This window comes from Calidris pugnax, unplaced genomic scaffold (assembly GCF_001431845.1).
Source record: "Calidris pugnax isolate Ruff unplaced genomic scaffold, ASM143184v1 scaffold32, whole genome shotgun sequence".
Lineage (NCBI taxonomy): Eukaryota > Metazoa > Chordata > Aves > Charadriiformes > Scolopacidae > Calidris > Calidris pugnax.
Window position 1 is genome coordinate 8,276,525 of NW_015090783.1, and position 23,344 is coordinate 8,299,868.

The 23,344-nt window shown below is 39.3% G+C and overlaps 1 protein-coding gene across 1 annotated transcript; it reads right to left on the reverse strand.

The window, feature by feature from the left end:
- Positions 1-13,089: 13,089 nt before the first annotated feature.
- Positions 13,090-23,291, reverse strand: YWHAH (tyrosine 3-monooxygenase/tryptophan 5-monooxygenase activation protein, eta). Its single transcript, XM_014963080.1, has 2 exons — positions 22,856-23,291; positions 13,090-14,535 (listed from the first exon to the last, which is right to left on the reverse strand). Exons 1-2 carry the CDS (start codon positions 22,940-22,942, stop codon positions 13,879-13,881), a joined length of 744 nt encoding a protein of 247 aa, XP_014818566.1. The 5' UTR covers positions 22,943-23,291; the 3' UTR covers positions 13,090-13,878.
- Between the last annotated feature and the right edge of the window lie 53 nt (positions 23,292-23,344).

Here is a 23,344-nt window from a genome sequence, read left to right on the forward strand (position 1 = left end):
GAGAAGGCTCATTTCATGGTTAACTAATGGGAAGTTTGTACCTACAGTTTCTCATGACTCTAGAGCACCTGCACAGGCACAGAGAGTAGAGACTTTATTTGATACGTGGGGATAGTCACGCTCACACATGTATAATTTGACTAACCCACCTTAGACATGTAATTCCCTCAAAACACAGAAAGTCTGGAAAAACTATTATTTATCCATTGAGCACTGATCCGTATGTTTATACACATTAATTCTGCCAGAGCTACCGATTTGCACATCACACACAGATCTATTAGACACACAGATCTAACCACCATTTACATTCCTCCATCCTTGCAGGGATCACGATCAGCCTCACACACATGCTCACACATTGTTCTATGCACCCAGTAAAGGCTAACACCTTTCCTCTCTTTAATAGCTGCCTCCCACTTTTTGTTTAACTTCTGCTTCACCTTTCACACTGGAACTCCTGGAATTATTAAAACAAGATAGGCACATTTCAGCAAAGATGAAACTGAAATTGGGAAAGGCAGAGAAGAAGTGGAAACCAAATTACAGACACGTGGAGCCTGGTGCGGGTGAAGCAAGTTGGGGCATGTGACATTCACTGTTACTGTACCTTGGACATCTGCTGGGGCAATAACTGGGCCGGGCTATTCATCACGGAAAAAAAAAAGGAACCAAACAGGAGAGATCAAACAGCAATAGAAGGTGGGAATCCTTCTTACCCAGAACCATAAGACAATGTAGCTTTTCCCCATTTTATTGTGGCTTGATGTTTTCGATAGCACTCAACAACAGAAACAGGTGAGCAAGATCACACAGAGCAGTGGAAAGCAGCCCAAAGTGAGCACATTACATCAGAAAAATAAATGGGGTCTTGGAATCACAGGCAGCCCTCCCTGGAACACAAAAATATAAATAAAAGTCTCTTCTTTATTCCCATTAATGGGAACATTTCCTGGCACTGGTCAGATGGCAAGCCCTTTTTTCCCAGTTACCTCAGCCAACTCAGTAACCATGGCAACTGTCTCCAGTGCAATGACATCATAGCATTTCCTAGGCAACCATTCCCAGTGCAATGACATCATGTGGTCACCATGGCGATGCTCCATGAGGCCAGGAAGAAAGCATTTTAAGTGGGAAGATAGGTCAGGGAGGACAAAAGAGGACATGGGGAAGAGCAGGATAAAAGATAATGGAGGTAAAAATATGAGCCTTATGATAAGGATAGACATAAGGGAAAGGAGTAGATGGACAGGGCACAGGGACAAATAGGAGACTGGGATAAAAGAAATTTTGAGAAATTTATACTATTATTTGTTAAAAAAAATATATCTTAATTCTATTATCTACTTCACGATACATGATTTAGGTCAGAGTTGCTGAACCACAGCACACATGGTCACTTGAAGCTTAGGCATGGCTCAAGTGCTGATTTAGTGGAGAGACTTTTGACAATATATTAGAAAATGTACCTTGCATTAGAAAAAGCACCTTGTATATTCTGTACAGTGTGATTTCACTTGGTGTCTCTGGAGATTTCTGGAAGGATTGTCAGACCCCTTTCTTATGTATTGTCAGACCCTTGCTGAGATGGAAGAGTGTCTCTTCCTTCTTTTTAATTTTCTATATCATATTTTAATTCTATTATACTTTCAAATGTTTGGATTTGCTGAAGATAAATATCCTTTCTGAATTCAATTGCCTTTTAATTCCAGATAGTCTCAGCCAGTGGACAATGTTACTATCAGCTTTATGTTAAATGGCTATAAAACCCCTGGGAAAAAGCTTTTTGGCAAGGAAAGGCTGGCATTATTGATACATAGTGGTTTATCAGTGTACACAGCCTTGAGTGACAGATAAACAAACAGCAGTGCCTTTTGAGGGCAGCTTGCAGTCTAACGGCTTAGGTCTTGAGGAGGCTTCCAACTCTATCACACAATATTTTTCTATCCAGCAAGGCATCTTCACATATTGTCTCTTAAGTAAAACCTTAATTTAGTTTAATTAGCACAGTAATTGCCCTCCACCATTCATTCCAGGAGTAAATGTAGAATCAGATGTAGCAATTGTGATTGTAACATGACAATTAAGCAAGGTAATGTTGTAGCCGTGAATTCTACCTAAAGTGCCTGTTTTTTCACAGTTGAAGCTGAGGTGAACATCAGCAGGTTTGTTCAGACCCAAATGTCAAATAATATGAAGTTTAGGAACCTGTCTAACTTCAGCATAGCAGTAGATGCAACTTTTCTTTCAGGTTAACCCAGAAAAAGCAGAATCTCACAAGTCAACGGGAGCAGAGCGTCCCTCCCTTCAGCTGTCTGTGCACTCCAGCAGAAAGGAAATTAATAGGGTTTTTAGATGAAGGATTTTGTACAGTTGGTAACAATGAAATATTTTTCTACTAGGAGACCTCAAGCTGTTATTCAGGCAGCCAGAATGCATTTAATATGCCAGGCACTTTCAAAATCTATACAACGACAGGCATTCGGGGACGTAAAGTCTGGCTCCCTCAGAGCAGGGAATTTCAGGAGGCAGCCCTTTCTGCAGCAAATCTCCAGGGAGTTTCATTGCAAAACTCTGCAGTCATCGGGCTGGAAACGTTCCAGGTGCTTAATCACAGGCAGCAGAGTGAGAACTGAGAGGAGACGAATCTCGGCGATAAGCGGCACGAGGAAGGATGTGGTGGCCGAGGGAGACCAACAGGAAAAGGGGAGGAGGAGAGGAAGGGAGAGAAAATATCTCATGCTGCTGATGAGCAGAAACACCAGAGGGAGAGACATAAAGAAGGCCGGCATCAGGTCCCCAAAGTTACTCTTCAGTTCTCACACTCTCCCTCCCTAAATGAAAAGACATTGACAGAAGAGCTAACTGTGCACATCACACACAAAAATCAGGCAAAGTTGGGCATTCTTGTGCAGTCTGCCCACCAGTTACACCCTCAGGTGGTCACCAAAATGTATTTCTTCAAGGGGAGAGTGGGGGAGGCAGGAAATATTGGCAGGGCCAGCACAAAATGAAGGAAAAAGGCTGCTAGAAAAGCAAACAAGCGGGAAATAGGTGCTGGGGAGGATTGTTTTAGTTTGTGGGTTTTTTTCCAGGCTGAACAATGAGACTGAAACATCTGCATTAATGACACTATGTTTCAGGGTGCAGTAGTCTTATTCAAAAAGAAAAAGGAATTTTTTAGAAACAATTGGAAAAATGCCAGGTGAACTGATAATACGCTTCAATTTGACTTCAAATAAATCCCTTTAATGAGCAATGATGCATGCCAACATTAAGTGAAACAAAATGAAATAGAAACAATTGGAAAAATGCTAGGTGAACTGATAATACGCTTCAGTTTGACTTCAGATAAATCCCTTTAATGAGCAATGAAGCATGCCAACATTAAGTGAAACAAAATGAAATGCTGGGAGTTGACTTAAAGAGAGAAAAGGGGAAAAAAATGAGCAATGACTAATAGCCAAGTACAAAAAGGAAAAAAAGAAAAAAATCTATTAGCTGTTTTAAACTGTGTTCCCTTAAGTCATAAAGAATAATATGTACAAATATCTAATTACTTCATTACCACAGTAAGTACTTGCTTTACAATTGCACATACAGGTGTTCTGCATTCATTAAAAATAAGACAAATCTTGCTCTGACTATTACAAGACAATAAAGATCAGAGGTAACAGAAGAGAGGGGAAAAGCAGCTCACCAATACGGGCAGAGTAATATAGCGAGAGATTACAACAAAACCTTGCAGACAGCTTTCCCAAAATCTGTCAAACTCTTCAGCTCTCAACCCAGTTTAGCCCTAAACAAGTCATTGATTTGTTAAAAAATAAATGTTGAAATAACAGAGAGAAAGGAATGCAAAATAAGACTCGTCTCTATTAAATAAGAAATAAAACCTATGAGCAGAAACTATATTTATCAGGAGAACTAGAATAACTGTTGAACAAAATATCTCCTGGGTATTCTTGACTTTGCACAAGCCATCCACCTGCTAATTAGCATAAAGACATTATTGTGATTGCACTAGGATAACAGAATGAATAATTCATAACACTCAGAGATCTGGCGTATTAGTGGTTCTTAATCAGTTCCCAACCCCAGGGTTCAGCATAACTTTTATGGCAGAATTAACAGCATACATCACATATAATGTATTTGGTAAAAGCCTTAAGCATTTAATTTATATACAACTAAAAGCAGGCTACTAAGCTCAGCTAAAGCTGGGCTTTACTAAGCTAAAAAACCCAACTCTTAGACCAGTCAAAAGTGACATATCATGGCACTAATATTGTGTCGGGTCCCTCAACTGTTGAGTTTTCCATTCCCAACAAATATCAATGGACAGTTTACTGTAAATTCCTAAATTCCTACCTATCTTCTGAGGACAACACAGGGCAAAAAAAGCTAGTAAGACAAATCATTTAAAGACAGAGCTTCATAATCAACCTTTATTTTTTTTTAATCTCCCTTTGGATGAGAAGAATCTCCTGACTACTTAGTTTCTCTCAATTTTATAGTCAATTTCCCTTTACCTTGTCAGATTTAGCATAATAATGCAATATTTAGTTTGGAGAAAAAAAAACAAAACAAAAAAACAACAGCAAGCAGCCTTGTACAAAATAAGAGAAAAATAAAATAAATATTTCTTAATTTACTTTTGTGGAATCTTCAGTTATCTTTTTAAATTCAGTTTAAAAAAGAAAACTGAAATGAACGAAGGTCTAGACAGGACAAGCAAGATACCTAGCAGATAGTTGGAAGGATTAGAAAATATCTAATGGAAAGAACTATTCCCGCTGTTGACATTTTAACTTTTCTCTGAACTGATGATCAGCTGTCAAAGGAGAACAAACAGAACCTTCCAGATGAAATTTAGATGAGCAGTTCATGGAACTGGTATCTTTTTTCTTAACAATATCAGACATTAAGTCATTTAAGTAGATGCCGGAACCCAACAGAAACGCCTTGACCCAACAACAAATGCCTGGAGAGGGCCGTGCCATCTCCTGCCTTAGGCCTTCTGCTCCCTTCTCTGGGTTTGGGATGCAGAGACCACACAGAGAGGATTGCTCCAGTACAGCTCCGGTTGCCATGGGGACAGGAGCCACTACAGATGGTCCCCAGCCGTGCTGGATTGTCCCGACATGGTGCATGCACCTCCACAACATGTACCAAAACCTCATTTATTCTCGGTAATGTTTTAAAGCCCTAGCACCCCCAATTCCCAGATTCTCCTGGGCAGGTCTCTCATTGAAATAATGAAGATTGTACTTCAATAGAAAATAAGCACCTCGGATTTGGGGTTTTTCTATGATTTAAAAAAAAGTAAACATGGGACAAACACAAGTTTCTGATCGCAGAGAAACATTCTCCATTTTACTCAGCAGGGAAACCAGTTACTCAATTACTGTGTTACTACACACATCTACTAGTCTCTGCCCTCTGCAAGAGTCAGATGTTCTTTTGTGACGCTGAGGACACAGCAACAGCCAGAAAGTCTGTTAGCAAAACGCTTTTCTTGCCAACCCCCTACGATTCCTGCTTCCTTCCAATGTGTGCCCTACGTGCTTGGGAAAGAAATCAACACTTCACTGCCATCCCATCTCATTCAGTAGCCTCTGCTTGAGAAAACTCTCAATAAAGGTCATTCCTCAGATGTTCAAACAAGGATGCAGCTCTCTAAATGCCATAGATTTTATATACAATCACTGCAAATATAAGTGGGTTTCCAGCACAAGGTCACTGCAGCTCATTTGGACAGTGTGTTTTGGTCTGTTTCTTCTCTTAGACATGTTGCTAAATCAGATAATTCTTTTCAGAGATGGAAGAGTTCAGCTACTAATAGATTAAAACCTAAAGTGGAATCAATCACATTATCAAATTACGTGAAAATAGCTCATACTAATTTAAGTACATAATTGCACATAAGTGATTTCTTAACTATTACCTCCGTAAAAATGTATTCACTGCTGGAACACTCACAGTGCTCTGCCCTAATGCACTCTGGGGTTTAGACAAACACCTAACCAAATGAAAAGAATCCATCTGGGTAGAACATTTGAGTTAGAACAGGCCAAATGGATTTGTAATCATTAATTAAAATCATTTAGACTAAAATATAAGACAGTGGGTGACACTGAAGATTCAGAAAAAAGAAATAAGTATACTTGAATTATCTATATTATATAACATATATAATAAATATAATACTATATGTATAGTTATGTAAGAATTAGATCACAATTGGCATACAGGAAAGAGTTATAATAAACATATTTAACCTTGTGCTTAATGATAGAATGGAAAAAGTACTTATAACTGCAATACATGAAAAGTTACACAGCTCGCTCACAAATTCTACCTGTCTCTCTCAAACAATCTTTAGTTCCTTTCATGCCACATCTTTTTCTCAACTGACCCATATAGCTACTGTCCCATAAATTCTCCTCAATGCTCAAAGTTAACTGTGATATAAGAAAAAAATGTGATAGCACATAACCCTACTGGGGAGTAATTGGGGAAAGGAACAAGAACACGTCATTAAGAACCACATATACAATATATATTTTGAATATTTAGTTATAAACAGTCCGTCTTCATTTCCCCAGGCTATAAACTCTTTGGGGCAGAGTACTTTACAGTATATTTATAGTCTAACAATGTACCCACCCTAACTGTACCTTAATGCCAACGAAGTGTTTTCTCACTTGATTGCACTTACCAAGGCAGAGAGACATACTGTACTAGATTGTTTCCTCCAACTTGAAAATTGTGTTATAACTACTGTGCCATGCTTTCAGTATGCAGTTTTCGTATTTCTAGGAAATACTTAAGCATCTAATTAAACTACCCTAAAAATAAATCTTAAATATTCATGAAAATCTAAAGCTGACAATTTATTCTGCATAATCGCCTGATGGAATTAATTTATACTGTACTACCTTGAAATCAATTTGTACAAAATTTATTTGGACAAAACATTCAATAAATATCCCTGTGTACAAAATCTTCCTCATAGTTTTTCATAGTAGCCAAAAAGTATTTTATTTTAATTTTGTAAGTACTCAGCAAGTAGAACTAGCTGATCAGACTTTATCATTATTAGCTCATTGCATATCAGGCCTTATACATAAGACTTAAAACACAGATGTAGAATCTAAAAATTTAATTTAAAACAAGAAACAAAAGGCTGTTAATTTCAGCTTTGAAACAATTTTTTGCTGAAAGCAGAAACAAAAATGTTTCAAAATATTTTTTTGAGGAGATTAAAGGAATGGCTATATGGTCCAAAAGAGATCAGTTCTGCAAATGACATTACAGATTTAAGGCCTACAGGAGTCTATTAAGTGTGCTGAGTCAAGTCGCTATCTGTAGAAAGTAAAATTATCAAAAGATGATCAAAGATGAGAAAAAAAGAAAGAACAGCTCATTCTACATTTTTGCTGCTCCTGGTGCTATGTAATTGTTGACTTACGTTTTTTCTCAAAAGGTGTTTTGTTTTTTTTTCATCGGGAACAATAATAGTGAAAGTCTGCTATTTTTTCATATATGTCTAACTAGTGAAAGATGACTATAACAGTGATAATAATCCAGAAACTTGCATATTCTAAATCAGTTTATAGTCTTAAAACAGGATACATTCCTTGTTATTCATATTTGACATTTTATTACTTAATAGAACAAAATATGGAATTAGCCTTACAAAAGGACTTCCAAAATTTTTGCATGGTAGTGTATGCTTTCATGGAAACCTTTTTTTGAACTTATCATACTCTCCTTAAGCTTTTTTGTCTTACCTGCTTCCAAAACATTCTTATCTGAAATAGCCCTTTTCTGAAGGTATTTTACAATATTCCAGTGGTTAATCTTGCTCTTTCACACACAGAAGACAAACTTCTTTAACTTCTAAGGTATCTTGCCTCCTGCAATATTTCCGGAAATATTTTACACTTATCTCCCATCTTCATACTACGTAGACATAAGCACAAAAATCAAATGAGGAGCCCGAATAATCATACCTATACATTATTTTCTTACAGACGTCACAGTGACTGTACAACTATATGGAAGAACAGTTACCTGGGACTAGTTTGGGAAACTAATTGTACCAATAAAGTACTTGCTTTCTTGGGGGCATACAGGTAAAGGCAGCTGGAAGCCTGGCTTTCTTTTTAACAGGTGGCTCGATTTCTGACACTAATTAAACATCCACCTGGCCTGACCTCAGTGTTTGGAATTGTCTTCATTTATCTCAGAAATCATTAAAACTCAGAAACTAAACTATCTGCATCTACGTGGGACTCCAATTACTTTAGGTTTGTTCAGAACAAGATCTAAACATCCTCTATCCATTATGTGTATAATTAACTTCACACTCTTCAAAAAGTGCCACTGATTTCAATGATCTCCTTCAATAAACCTAAAAGATATTCGACAATTTTTTTTTACATTGTTGCACTGTTTTTTAGTAATTCTTTTCTTGGCCATCTGTGTTAAATTAGTTCAAATATATGGTGTGGATAGAATTAAAAATAAGAATCCAAAGCACTGAAATATTTTTCCTTTTTTCTCTGCCCTTAAACTCAAACTGGTTTCTTAAAGTATTTTGGGTTGGTGTCAGGGTGACAGAGAATATTTGATGACGTACATCAGCATTGGGTTTCACTCTTCTGACTTTCATTATTATTAAACCATTCTCATATAAGGCTTAAAATACAACCAGTATTTTCATTTCCCTCAACCTGAGCTACCTTAATTTCTTTTCTAGATTACCATACAGCAGCCTATCGCAGCTGCTGGAAGAAGCCAAGGGAGCAGGTCAGGAACTACCCTCGTGCTCCTTTAGAAATACATTTGGCTCTAGAAGTCAGCCCATCCAACTTACACATTTAGGTCACAAGTGCAACCGACTTACACATTTAGGTCACAAGTGCCAGTATTGAGGATGGAAAACCATAAACAGAAGTTATATACAACGGAAAGACAACACGGAAAAAAAATATTTTCAAAACTATAGTTACACCAAAGCAGTCACTAGAAAAAAATGGTTACTTACCAGAGTAACTGTGGTTCTCTGATGTGTGTTATCCACAGAAATCTCAACCCCATTACTCTTCTCAAGGTTTCTGCCTGCCTAAAAATTCAGCGCTGCTCAGTGCCATCACTGACATTGCATGATAAGGCCCCATTACATACAGCTTAAGTTTAGCTTCCTATAGCAATGGTACATTCTGTTCTAGTGTGGGGTTTAAAAGGGGGTGGTGGCATGTGTGTGTAGTCTAAGAGAGGAATGCAACCGTTTATATAAAATCTGAACATATTTGAGCAGATTAGGACATAGACTGAAAGCATCTCTGTCCCTACAAAGAACACAATATTAGCTTAAGGTCTGACTATCCCTCAGCTTTCGAGCTCATAGGATACCACATAAAATACTGTTTTACTGTTAGCAGCTATCGGGCTGCTAAAACTCCAAGGATACCCATATACCTTCCTAATTCCGTATGAACACCCCGAGTGACTTAACCTTTCAACAAAGTTTGTCTGTGAAAGGCACAGTAAAGATTGGCTCTGGATGAGGGAAATGCTGCGGTGGACCTATGCACCAGTGTAACCCTCACCATGTCCAAATTAGCAAGCACCCCATCATGCCTGAAATAAGGCAATGCAAAGAAAACATTCCTGTTTTTCCATTGGGTCCTCACACCATTTGAATTACTTCTGCTTCAAAGACTGTCGTGAACTTCAACTAAGCACTTTTGGGGAGTACATCTGGTGTCTTCAAACAATAAATTTGGTGTAGCCTAGGATTTTGTTTATTTTAAAGACTGAGAGACAGATGACATGACTCGAGGGTCACCTAGGAGAAACACCAACTCCAAAATATTTGAATCCTATAGTCCACTGAAGAATATTGCAATAAACAACATGTGCTATTATTCATCTGCTTTGGTTTCCTCCAGATCATTGCCACCATAAGGATTACCAAAAAAAAAGAATATAGCTCTTGGGGCCCAGAAAATGAAAAAGCTTCTGAAACAGAAGTAAGAACACAGATTGCACTGGAGCATTTCTTTTCCTTGCTCTGTAGAAAGCTCCCTGCTCTCTTCTGGCTCCTATCAAATAACAACCACAAAAACATGTTCTCCATGCCAAAGGATCATTCACTGACAACTGGAGAACATGGGAGAAGTATGTGTTCTCCTCCTGAAAATCTAATACACTGCTAGTGGCAGAAACAGGTCAAAGAATGTGACTTAGAAGACTTCCTAAGACTCATTAGAGGAGCAGTCACCACGCAGCACAACTGTGTCCGTCAACACTTGTTTTATGAATCCCCAACAAGGACAGAAATAAGACAATTATATTTAATGAATTTCCTGAAAAAAAAAATACAGATTATTTGAAGATTTAGCTAAGTAATTCACCTTGTCCTGAAGGAAGCATCCACTACTACAAAGCAAAAAGGCAGATCACCCAGAATAAGGGCACACCCAAGTGCAGTCAGTGTTTCCACAGTTTTAATGAAGTCAGAACCACCTCTTGTATTGTGACCTTGTGCACAGAGGTACTTGAACACACCCAATAAATTCACCCACCTGCCTCTAAGTCCATCACCCTCAAAAGAACTTTATCATCACTCAGGTGTACTGAGAGTGTACCTTGAATAATCTCAAACCCACAGGTGGCTCAGCACAAACACAGGCCACCACCTGCAGGAAAACATGCCCTGTCAGCTGTTCCTCATAACAAATTTTGACTCCTCCATGTTTCAGAGGGAGGCAAGTCTGTAAACTTGAGAATCTTTTCCCTTTCACCAAATGCTATTTTGCTAGGAGCACCTGACAATAACCTTGTGTTTGACAGTTCACTGACAAAATTCATGTCATTTTGCTCAGTTTTATGTCAGGACTTTCAATTGGGAAGCTCTTGTTATTCCTAATTCTTTGGGATAGTTCCTCTGAAGACCCTAGCATGAGGTGTGAAGTTCTTAGAAGACAGTTGCTACTTTCCAACCGTGTCTACCTATGCTATTCGATCCCGATACCTGGTACAAAGCCTAGTTTTCAAGACAGTCAGGGCCAGCGAACCGAGTCCAGCGGGCAAAACCCCACAGTTAGCATTCCTAACTTTCCATCGTTTCCAGCATCATTCTCATGGCCTCTACATAAACAAATTGCCAGAATGGCTTCAGTCACCTAGAGAGAATGTGTGATGCAGCAGTGATTCATCAAGAGAGGATGAAGAACTGCAACTTTTCACATAGCTTCCAAATATGCAACTTTCTTCTAATCTGTTGATACTTACGGCTACAACAGATTTATACATTGGAATTTATACTGCTTGGGAGAAGGGAACCCACCCTTCCAGCAGAGTCAGTAAGCTGTTTCAAAATAGAATTTCATACTTTGTAACACCCAACAAAGATTTACCTAGGTTAAGGGCAATAGAGATAACCACAACCACCTAATTAGTATGTACTTTATACATTTTCCTAACAGAAATCACTAAAGCACCCAGGAACTGCACCATTCTACGGAAGCCCTTTGGTTTCCATTTTGGATCTCGTGTACCAGGCCAATAGTTGATCTCCAACTGCCCAGCCCAGAGACGTCAGACCTGCAGACGGACTCACGGACTATATAATGCTCATAGTTTTGTGACAAAGGATCTGCACAAGACAGTAGCTAGGGAGCGAAAGGACTCCTTAGCTTCTGAATTAAGAAAAAAGACAGGGGTACTTCTACAATCAGAAAATAAACCTAGTGATTGCCAATGATACTAATCATTAACCAGCCAGTGTGTTTCAACATAAAAAAGCAGTCTTACTGCCAGGTTTTACCTTGGTTCCTCAGGGGCAGGTAAGGAGATCTGAGGGGAAGGAAGAGAAGCTGTAGGAATCTAGGAGACACGTAAAGCCCAAATGGGCATTACTGGCAAGACGACTCCTGCAGGTTTACTTGCAAAAACAGAAACTGAAAAATAGGGACTTGTATATTATTTGACAGAACAGGAACAAATAAGAAAAAGTGTCTTCCAGAATAGGCCCTGGTAGACAGTAGTAATTTTTATTAAGTACTCACTTCAAACTACTTTAGGTCAAGCACCTCAAAGATTATAGAATAGCACAACATCAAGGATCTGCATTTTCCTATATTTTAGATGTTGCATTACTCTTTCAGTTATCACCAATTTTATTGATGTTAATAAAGCTAGAATTACCTAGGCGATAGAATATATAAATACACACAAATCTACCATTAAAAATTTTAATCTGCCAGATACTTAAAAATAACCAATGCACTGTTGTAGTGGGTATTCAGACCAGTAATATTTATTGTAAATTACTGTAATTGAAAAATAGATTTAGATAAATGAGAACTTACAAGACCTTGGAGCACCTCAGATGCCAGTAGCAGTCTGGATTTAACAGCTAACTCTTCCTGCTTCTGTAACATACCATTACAGAAAAAAAGTACAGAACCAATAAATATACACTAATTGTTGGGAGCAAAAAAACCAAAACAAACAAAACCAAAAACAACTAAATAAGCTTAGGGACTAGGCTTAAGTGAGCTAAAACAGAGAGGCATTCTGTAAGAAAAAATACTGTTTCTGTTTGAAGCAGGTAAATGTGTATTATGTTACTGGGGTTTTCATGTGTAAAGGTGATTTGGTGGTTGGCACTTCAGAAAAAAAGTGTAGAAGTTTCAGTGGACGGAAGCCAGTACAGGTCTCTACATTGATACAACAACGTTCTTGACAACCTTTCAGCTCCTGAGCAGAATTGCACTTTACCTGTTCTACCAAGAAAACTAAATGTATCTTTGGAAACCGCTTTAATACAAGTGAGCAATACCATGTTCTAGATGGCAGTGTGTGTTTCGGGTTTTGGCAGGAGGGGGTAGTGTGGGTTTTTGTTGTTTGGTGGCTTTTTATTCTTCTTTTCAGCATACCAATATTTTTACATATTTTTTTTAGCACGTGAGGCAACTTGTCATTAAACTTTTGACTAAATACGTTTTAACCCATCAGTGATGTGTTAGGTAACTCAGTCTCTGCTCTGAACAAAAGACAGGACAGCTCATGTAGAGATAACATCCCCGAAGCAGCATTTTATTTTATTCATTTAATTCCAAAACATTTAATTTAGAAGTCTGGCATCTCAGTCATCCATCTTAACATGGGCTAATATTGACATAGTGTTGTCAGAATACACAGACAACTAAACAGCCAAAGAGTTTACAAAAAATAAATTCATGATTCTTCAAAACAACTGCAAAAGGTTACAAGTATCAAAACTCTTAGGTAGATGCACTGAATTAAAAGAAACTGTGCACATAAGTTAGAGGCAAAAAAACCCAAATTGCTACCGAAACCTCACATTTCAAACAGTTTATTGTAAACTGATGAACAGGGTTGTCATTTCACATCAGCTTAAGTGTTTTTTCATTGACTGAAAAAAAAATTTGGGGTGGCTAATTTACTTTGCATGCACAAAATGTACTGCTTAACAGAACTGTCAGCTCATTTCAAATGGAAAAAAAAATTAACGGGAATCTAATTATCTTCAATCCCTTTCCATTACTCTTTCCCATACTTTCCAATCAACAGGCAAACTAAAAATGCCTCATTTACTATGCATCTTTCTGCACTGCTCAAGTACAACTAAGATAAATAGGGCAAATAAACCAATCAATCCATCAATGCCCATGAAGACTCATCTGAAACTGCTTCTTGATAAAGTGGACAGCAGATCTGAACAGCTGTACAATACAGATATGCTTAGCACTAGATATTTAGTGTGACTGTGGCAAGGAAATATTGGTGACAATGGGGATGGTGAAGTGGATGAAAGAGGGATCGGAGGAAAGCCTTTTAATTATTGCCCTCTCCTGCTTCTTCATCTTGCTGGTCACTCGTCCACAGAGTGAGGTTATCTCGAAGTAACTGCATGATGAGAGTGGAGTCCTTGTAGGAATCCTCATTTAGTGTGTCCAGCTCTGCTATGGCATCATCAAAGGCTTGTTTGGCTAAAAGGCAGGCCTGCTCAGGAGCATTCTGGATTTCGTAGTAGAACACCGAGAAATTGAGTGCCAGCCCCAGCCGAATTGGGTGAGTGGGCTGCATGTGCTCTTTGCTGATTTCAAAAGCCTCTTTATAGGCAGCTTCTGAGGCTTCCACAACACTGTTCTTCTTCTCTCCAGCAGCAACTTCTGCCAAATAGCGGTAGTAATCCCCTTTCATTTTCAGATAAAAGACCTTGCTCTCATACTGGAAGTCATTGCAGTTCTTGATCAAGTATTTATCTAGGAGAGCCAAAACATCATTGCAGACTGTCTCGAGCTCCTTTTCTATCTTCTCTCTATAGGCTTTAACCTTCTCCAGCTTCTTCTCATTGCCATCTGCCATAGTCTTCTGCTCTATGCTGCTGATGACACGCCAGGAAGACCGTCTAGCTCCAACTACATTCTTGTAGGCTACAGACAGCAGATTTCTGTCCTCATTTGACAGAGGCTCATTCAGCTCAGTTACCTGAAAATACAGACAAAGATTAAATTTAAAGGGTTTGTTTTAGAGAAGAGCACACTAACTTCCTTCGTTACTTCCATCATGAAGTGCAAGATTCAAAATTCCTTCTAGATCCCCCAATTCCTTCTAGACAGGAGTCAATTTGTAACTTTGAAAATTTAGAACCGTTTCTGCAGTGAAAAGCCCACAGTTCTGTTGTAAGGGAATGGGTATTTAGAAGCCATTGCAAAGCACTTTCACTGAATAAAAGTGAGTCAGGCTTGCATAATGAAGAAGCACTCACAGAAGGAAGGTTCAGGTTTTTTAGGAAGTCTTTGCTATAATTATGCAGACTAGACACTTAGCGATGAATTTAAATGTACCTAGAATAAATACCAGTTTTATGAATCTGGAACACAGCACAGACACTGGAAACTGGTGCAGTCCTTGCATTTCTTTCCCCTGCTGCTTGCTTTCATTCGACAGCAGAGATGGAAGCGCTGCAGTCATTATGATTAAGCTCTGCATAGTACAAATGGAATTAGTGTTTCATAGTATCTCTCAGTCACTTAGTGTGCAATTATACTATTTAATACAAAAGTTACCCTGATTTCTGCTAACTGGTGGCTGCAGACTAATTTCAGGGATAGGATACAAAAGAAACTGCAGAGAAATAGAACAGGAAATCAAGGAAAAAAAGCCATTATCAGCTCCTACTACAAAAAGCTGAGATAGAAGAAGGATAATGCTTCTAATACTGAATTTAGGCCTATTTCACTTGCTGCATTAATTTAGGAAATAAAATCTATCACGCTTAAAATCACTTAAGTTGTTCTACTTTTGCGTATTTGAAAACATGAAGTTAAACTCATATGAATTAGCGTGAAAAGTGCAACTCCACTACTTTAAGCATTTACTGCATTAACTGCATTAAAAGAAGTCACTAGGATTCTATGGATATGTACTCTGATGTGAAAGTAAACTTGTCCTTGCTCAGACATTACTAAAATCATTAACTATTTCCTTTAAAAGTGCATATTTACACTGCTTGACAGGCACCAGAATGTTTGTAACCAAATATTTACATACTACAAATAATTAAGTCACAAATATTTACGCTATTCTGAGACTGGTGGTGTACCAGTGAACCAATGTGCACCTTTCCAAGTCTAAGAAATAACTTATATGAATTATAACTATTACAGCAAGAGAGAGCTTGCTTGCAAAATTAGGTTTTGTTCTTAGGTAATTCTAAGTTAATTAGTTTTATGTCCAAAAGGCTTTTCCCCATAGCTCAGGAACCCAAACCCCCGAAAGACACTGCTCTGCCTGGGCTAATACAAGTAGAGACAACCTACAGAAGGTGAAATGCACAAGAATCAACTCTAATGACATCTTCATAGTTTTCTTCACAGCTTCCACTCATCATCCTCCCAACAATCTCTACTATGACCCACCTGTATCATCTTCTCTAGTAAAGATATTAACTCTCTCAAGACATAAAGGCTCAGCTAAGATCTTTTTGTTCCGTACAGTTTATTTGGACAGCATTTGATTTTACAAAAACAAAATAATCCACCAAAGATTAATGATCATAATCATAGTCATTCCTGCAGTGCTGGAAGACTTTGCTTCGAAGTTCAGTGCAAGTTCCCACAGTGGTTTATTTAAAGGAGTCAGTAATGTTTTGCTAAAACTTAAATATCATTTCACCACACAAATAAATCTTTCCCCACCACCACCTGTCTTATCTTTACAGTATTTAAAAGAAAAAATATATTTGATCTGTTAATGTAATACTGAGCTATACTAGCCACACAAATGAAAACCAAGCATGGAAAAGTATACAAGACACAAACATAAATGAGGATGAGACTTAGTGGGACAGGACCATGGTAACAGAAATACCATCCCTTGGCTTTGCAGTCCAGACTCTGTAAGAAATAAATTAAAGCTATAAGACTGCAACCACAGCTATCTTAATTCTTCACCTGGTACATCATCAGCTCCATTTTTCACCTCATCCTCCACTTACCACCTCTGTTCTTTACCCTCAGCTAACTGCTACCTTCACATTCTACCCTTTCCCTCTGCTTCAAACCAACTATCCTCCCAAATGATGGTAGTTAAGTATTCAATAACTAAAGATAAAAGAATGAAGTGACCCCAAACCTTGTTATAATTATTTCTTGTACCTACTTAAGGTAGGTTCTTAAACTTCCTAATATAAACTTTAATAGATAGACGTCTTCTGTGTATTCAAAACACCAACATGGAATTTTACAGTACATAAATGTCCCGGGAACCATCAAAGAATTTTGAGTACTGAACCCTAAATTTTTACTATGCTATACAGCTGGTGTATTTTTAAGAGGAGATAATCTGTTTTCAAATTCCATCCAGTTTGTCACAATGGACAAAATACAATCCTACAGGAATACCACTAGCCTTGAAAGAGTATTCCAAGTGTTTCTCTAGTTTACTGTCTTCTGGTGCCATTAATTTTTAATTGCAGAAAATGCATCATAACACCCACCCTGAAAAAGTTGATTTATAAAGCCCACTTGCACAGAAGCTGTTGCAATTGCAGCTAACCTACACCTGAAAAGCCTTCCAAGCTTCCCTAATAACAATGAAAATTCAATGCAAGTGTTGATTAACAGCATATGTTTAATATTTAAATATTTAAACATTAAATTTATGTTTTATTTATTTAATATTTAAGTATTTTTAATGTGTTTAAATCATATTTAAACCAGAAATTTCTGAAGATCACACTAACAGAGGAAGGAAGGATCTTTCAAAGTCTAGCATGAGCTGTGGTAATCTTGGCTGGTCTTTACTCAACATTCAGTATTAAAAGTAGGTCTACAGTACAATCTTTAAAACGCCGTGTAACTTTGAAAGCATCTTCATACTATATTTAGAATAGCTAGTTAAAGTTTAGCTGTTGCATCAGCTGGGTTGAGTAAGTTTGCTAAAATTCTCCATAAGCATCAAAGTAACATAACTTAACCTGACCTAGTAAGACTGAGACTATATAAAAATAGAAACAATTAATGACAAATTAAAAATAAAACTGACCTGTAAAGTTCTGGAAAAGACAGTAAAATAATGTTTGTCAGTTACACATCCCTAGGTCAAACAAAATGCCTTTCCAAATGCAAGCCCTAACAGTCAGATAGGAAAGTATTACTATTCCACAGTAAAGCTACACCAAGCTGGCATAAAGTACCATTGGCTTCAAAAAAAGTCAGGACACTGAAGACCACACTAAAAGTCAAAGCCAGAGAGGTTTGAAAGCAGCTTATTTTTCTTTTGTTTCTTCAAATTGTCTACATTTCCATTTAGAAGAAAACAGGACATTTCATGTTTTAAAATTTAAAAAGTGAGATTTAGCACTGTATCAAAGGAACTAAACCTTGCAAAACAAAAATCAAGCTTTTTGGTTTTTTCAAGCCATTTTCAATGGCTTGAAGTCATTTGTGAGCAGCTGCCATAATGGATACAACATACCAGAGCCAGAAACTACACACAGCACTGCCACAAGCTTCAAACCACAAAGCAAATTATTTTCAGATAAGGTACAGTCAGGGTATCAACGCCACACCTTTCTTGGGCATAATTTATATCCCCTGGCAGATTCTGTTAACTCAATCTAGAAACTCATAACCACCTTCAAAGGAAGCAGAATCTCATGTGGAGCACAGTGTAACAAACTGCTAGTGTCACACTACTTGTTCTTTGGTGGCAGAAGTTTCCAATGCTCAGAGCGAAGCTCATTCCTTTCTGGTGTCACCTTTCAACATGCTTCAGGACGTCACTGTCATTCCCCTCCCCCTAATTTTTATTTCATTAGTCCTGAACTATTTCCTTCTCATTTTGAAGCTGGTGATTTCTGAGAGGGAAGTGGCAAAATTATCCCCCATGCTAGCTAAAAAATGCCAATAGTCTATGTAGATATATCAAAAAATCACATCTACCTCCCTGGTGTAACAGCTGTATTACAAGAAACTAGACTCGAAGGAAAGCACGTGACCTTTATGGAACTAAAGTTTTTTAGATAAAATGAGAAAAATAGATATATAGATGTAATAGATATAAAATAGATAAAATGTTTTATCTTTTCCACATACAGCAAATTAGATAAAAAGAGACATTTCTCTTCACATGTGGGGATGATGTAGACAAAAAGAAAGCTTCAAATGCTGAAGGAAATTTACTTCTTCCTACCTTCCATTCTACCTATAGCCTTTCCTTAACAGAAAAGATCTTGGGACTGCAACAATTTAGCTTTACATTTCAGATATAGATACACGTTCTTATAATAGCTGTTAGAAGAAACGGAATCATTTAAATGATGAAAAGCCATATGTAGTATGACTTCAAAGTAATATTTCCATACTCAGGTGTTAATTTGTACTTCCCCTATGCAAACACACCTCTCTCTCCAACTTAAGTTTGGGGTTATTTTCAGTCTTGAGCCAGATGATGGAATTGAAAACACAGATTATGATCTGCTGAGAGTGTTCACTCAGACTGACAGTCTGCTTTTCATAAGAATACAGGCTAAACCATTTTATTTCCATAATACTTACAGATATCTCCTCCTCTGCTTTATGCCCAAAGAGTTCTGTCACAGTTACTGGGAAAAACAATGGGAATTTTTAAAAAGAATCTTGACTATAGCCCTGGCATTCCTAACTAAACGTGCTGATGACTGTGGCAGTACTGTATTGGCTCAGAAACTACTTACATGTGTGTGATCCCACACAGGTCATACCAAGCTGAGTTACTTTCACATGGTTAACACCCCAAAGTGAAGGTTCCCCAGCTGACAGCAGATCTATGATGTGCTGTTGGATTACCCAGTAGAATTTGACCCAGGTCAACTGAATGTATGTGATTATACTTCTGATTTTTTAGCCAGAGCACCTAAGTCAGAGCTAGAGCCAGTTCTTAGCAAACTGCTGCAAAAATGACTGTACCTGAGCCAGTATAAAGTCAGGTTTAATCATTAAAACTCTCCTGATACAAAGTTACACAGTTCATAATTTTTGCACAAATAGAAACCAGAGCAATTTCTTGCATCAAATGGCTCCAGCATTTCATATCAAGCATTGGAACTTCTATAGCTAGATTTACTGTATAAAACCACAGTGAGAAAGTAATCTCACAGCAGAGGAGGATCCTGTTTATGTTAAAGGCATCTCATTCCCCCCTCCTACACACACCTACTTCATTAACCCAAAACCAGACACTGGTGTGAAGGAGAACTCAGTGATACAATGCTACAAATTAAACTAGAACCTCAAGCTATTTTGCTTAAAAAACTCTAGATCATTCCAAGATTTAGATTTATTTCATGATGAGTAGTGGTATTTCACACACAACTAATTTTAAAATTATGCATTTAATGTAACTCAGACCCATTTTACTCTCTACCTGCAATATAGTTATACTAGAAAAGCAACATAGTACAGCTACTGAGAATACATATTAGGATTAATGCTGTCCAAAATACTATAGGTTTATAAAGCCAAAACACTAAACCATTTCTGGAATGATCCAAAGCCAAAGGTACTCAATGCTGTATTTTCAATATGCTAGAGCATTTGTTCCATCAAATGAGAACCTTTAACACTCATGCTAAAAGGTAATTTTTCCACAGTGTGTTGAGAAATATTTTTTTTTTTCACCTACCGTGTTCTTTCTGTCTCAAAAATCATGCAAATACGCTTTCACTAAAATATTAATTTGTTACTTTAAGTTTTCGGAGCAACTATCAGGCTGTTGGCAATGTCACTGTGTATTGTAGAGTGTGGTGATACATACCCAGAACTGAAATTAATCATTCAGATTTCTATTTACACTGGAAGCAGGCTATTTTCATATAGCGCCTTTAAAAACCATCGGAGATGTTATATGCAGAGATTTTGAATGAATTTTTTTTTAAATAAACTTTTCAAATCAATAAATCCTGCATTGAGAATAGATACCTGAGTTAGAACACTGATTTCCTGTTGAAGGAAGTCTAATGTCTCTGGAGTGCAAAAAGATTAATTGAATATTATTCTGTAGGGATAAAATGTTCTCTTAACACCTGTTATTTACAATCCCTGAAATTGAAGGAAATCTTGGAAGGAATGTCTATATGAGAACAGACAGCCCACATAACAACATTTCATAAGAGCTTATGCTCAGACCTACAAAATCAACTTCAAACGCTGAAGAGCATTCTGGAAATTACCATGTTAGAGTGAACACCTGTGAGAGAGAAGTAACCAATAGATGCTACATTATAGACATGCAACAGCATAGGAACAGCCTAAAATAAGGAAACTGTTGCTTTTTAAATTCAGCTTAACTTTCTGTATTTTGAAAGCATCTATAATGTAATGTTTCATAAATGCTCAAGAGTCATCTCACAAAGTGTTCTCAAGCTCCCAATTAGAGAAGCTCATCATTATACAACTTATTTGAGAGCAAAAGTAGCATTACAGGTGACAATGTGTTCCAAGAGGAATGAAAATTGTACAGTGATTAGGACAGTTTAAAAAGACAACTGGACATAAACACTTTATGTGCATATTTCCTGAAGCATAACAACTGTACTCTGTTTCACATATGTTCAAGGAGCCATACACACACTATAGTTCAGTGATATTTGGAAAAATAAAAAGCTATCTATTAACTACAGCTAGAAAAATTCTAGAGCAGCAGTGGATTTTAGAGGTTTCTGTTTCCTCTTTTAGAATTAGCAATTGAAAGATCTGAGAGATAAACAGAACAGTTGCTACTACATTATAGGTATCAAGAACTCTAGTGCTATCATGAAAATACAGTTTATTTTAACATCTAGGGCCTGATATAAAGATACTTGGAGGTATTGTTGCTTTAGAACTAGATTGGTTGTAGTATTTATTATGACAAAATAGCAAGAGTGAAGGAGCACAGCAAAATTAAATGTGTCCTTAACTGCCCACGTTTAAGGGTGGGGGGCATACATCACAGACCCTGAATGAGACTAAAGAGATTGACTCCACCACAAAAATACAAACTCCATTTGAAGCTGCTCTTTCAAAAATATTCTCGTGTCTTTTAACAGCAATACTCTCAAGGGAAACTTTATTCCTCTTGGGGTCTTTCGGCGTTCACAAAGGACAGATCAGCAAGAACAAACCAACTGTAATCAGAGCAAAGACACTGCTAATTGTTTACTAGCATTAACATTACCCTTAACATTCAGAATGTGCAAATATTTTGTGTTTAAAAAAGGGACTAGACATAATAAGTTTGATCATTCTGCAATTTTATTATGTATCAGTACAGACAGGTCAGTACAAGTGATTTTCATTACTTGATTCTGAAATTAGCTGAGTTGCAACCGTAACTTAGTGTTTAAATACATGCCAGTATTGAACTGGGTAAGGAATGCACTGAGAATGTGTTATCCTACAAGGAAGAGGCAAAAAGGCAACGTTAAAGCTTGGGAAACTCTGTGCACCGGGTAACTGTTACACCCGGATGCAACTACTATACCATCTGTGAGTCAGAGCGCTTGTGTTTGTGGCTGAGGCCTCTGTTCGTGCCTTTTATCGCGAGGCAAAAGAAACGTCTAGAAAAGGAAGGGGCTGCTCTTGCCGCGCCGTTTCCCCAGACACCCCCCGCCCCAGCTGCCATCCCACCCGACCAGCACTCCCAGCCTCCCCTAGAAGGGGAGACGCACCCCAAGGTCAAACCCGCCTCCCTCACCGCTAGCCCCCCGGGGAGGGGCGGCGTGCGGGGAAGGACCCGGTCTTGACCAAGGGTCAGAGAAAGAATCCACCGCGCTCCCGCCGCGCCGGGGAGAGAGGCGGGCAGCGTTCAAACTGCTGGACCGCGCGCCCGATTGGCGGGGCGGGGGCGAGCGGCGAGAGGAGGGCTCGGGGACAGCCACACCCCCCAGGGCAGGGACAGCCAAGGGAGCGGGAGGGCTGCGGGGCAGTCGTTACGAGGGAATGAAGGGAACGAGGGAGGAAGAAAATAAGTTTTGAAATAAAAGGAGTATCTAGGTCCAGTTTGGACCGGCTACTGTTTGTCTCGTCTCTCCCTGAGGCAGGTAGTAACGGGCGCCGCCCCGCACGGCGGCGAGGTGTCCCGGCGGGACGGTCTGGCTCTCGCTCCCGCCCTTCTTTCTTCGCCGAGACGGGTGGGACCTGGCGGCTCGCATCCTCCCCGGGACCCAACCCCGCCTCAGACCAGCCCGGACTTCCTCTCCTTTTCTCCCTCCCCCGCCACTACCCACCCTACACACTCCTCCCCGGCTACGACCCGCAGCCGCCACGCTACCAGCCCCACTCACCGACTTCATGGCCGAGGCCATGTCGTCGTATCTCTCCGCCTGCTCGGCCAGGCGGGCTCGCTGCAGCAGCTGCTCTCGGTCCCCCATCGCCGCGTCCGTGGTGGCTGCCGGGCTGGGCACTCTGCGCCCCTCAGAGAGAGAGGAAGGGGGAGGACGGGGAGCTGCGCCTGGAAACGCGCGGGCGGTGCGAGTAGGGAACCTGAACGGAGCCTCCTCCGCCTCACGCTCGCCCGCCCGCTCTGAGGGACCGCCGGGTTCGCCTCAGCCGCCGGCCGCGCGTGCCGGGCGACGGTTGGCGCCTCGCGCTCTAACGGACGGCGGGCAAGGCGGGAGAGCCGCGCGCTCGCTGCGTCCCCTCCGCCCGCCGCGCCTGCAGCTCGCGCCCCTCCGCCCGGCTCGGCGCCTCGCGCTGCTGCCGCCGCCTGCGCCTGCGCGCGGGGAAGGCAAGGAGGGGGCGGAGCCGCGGGGACTGCAGGGGAGGGGAGGGGG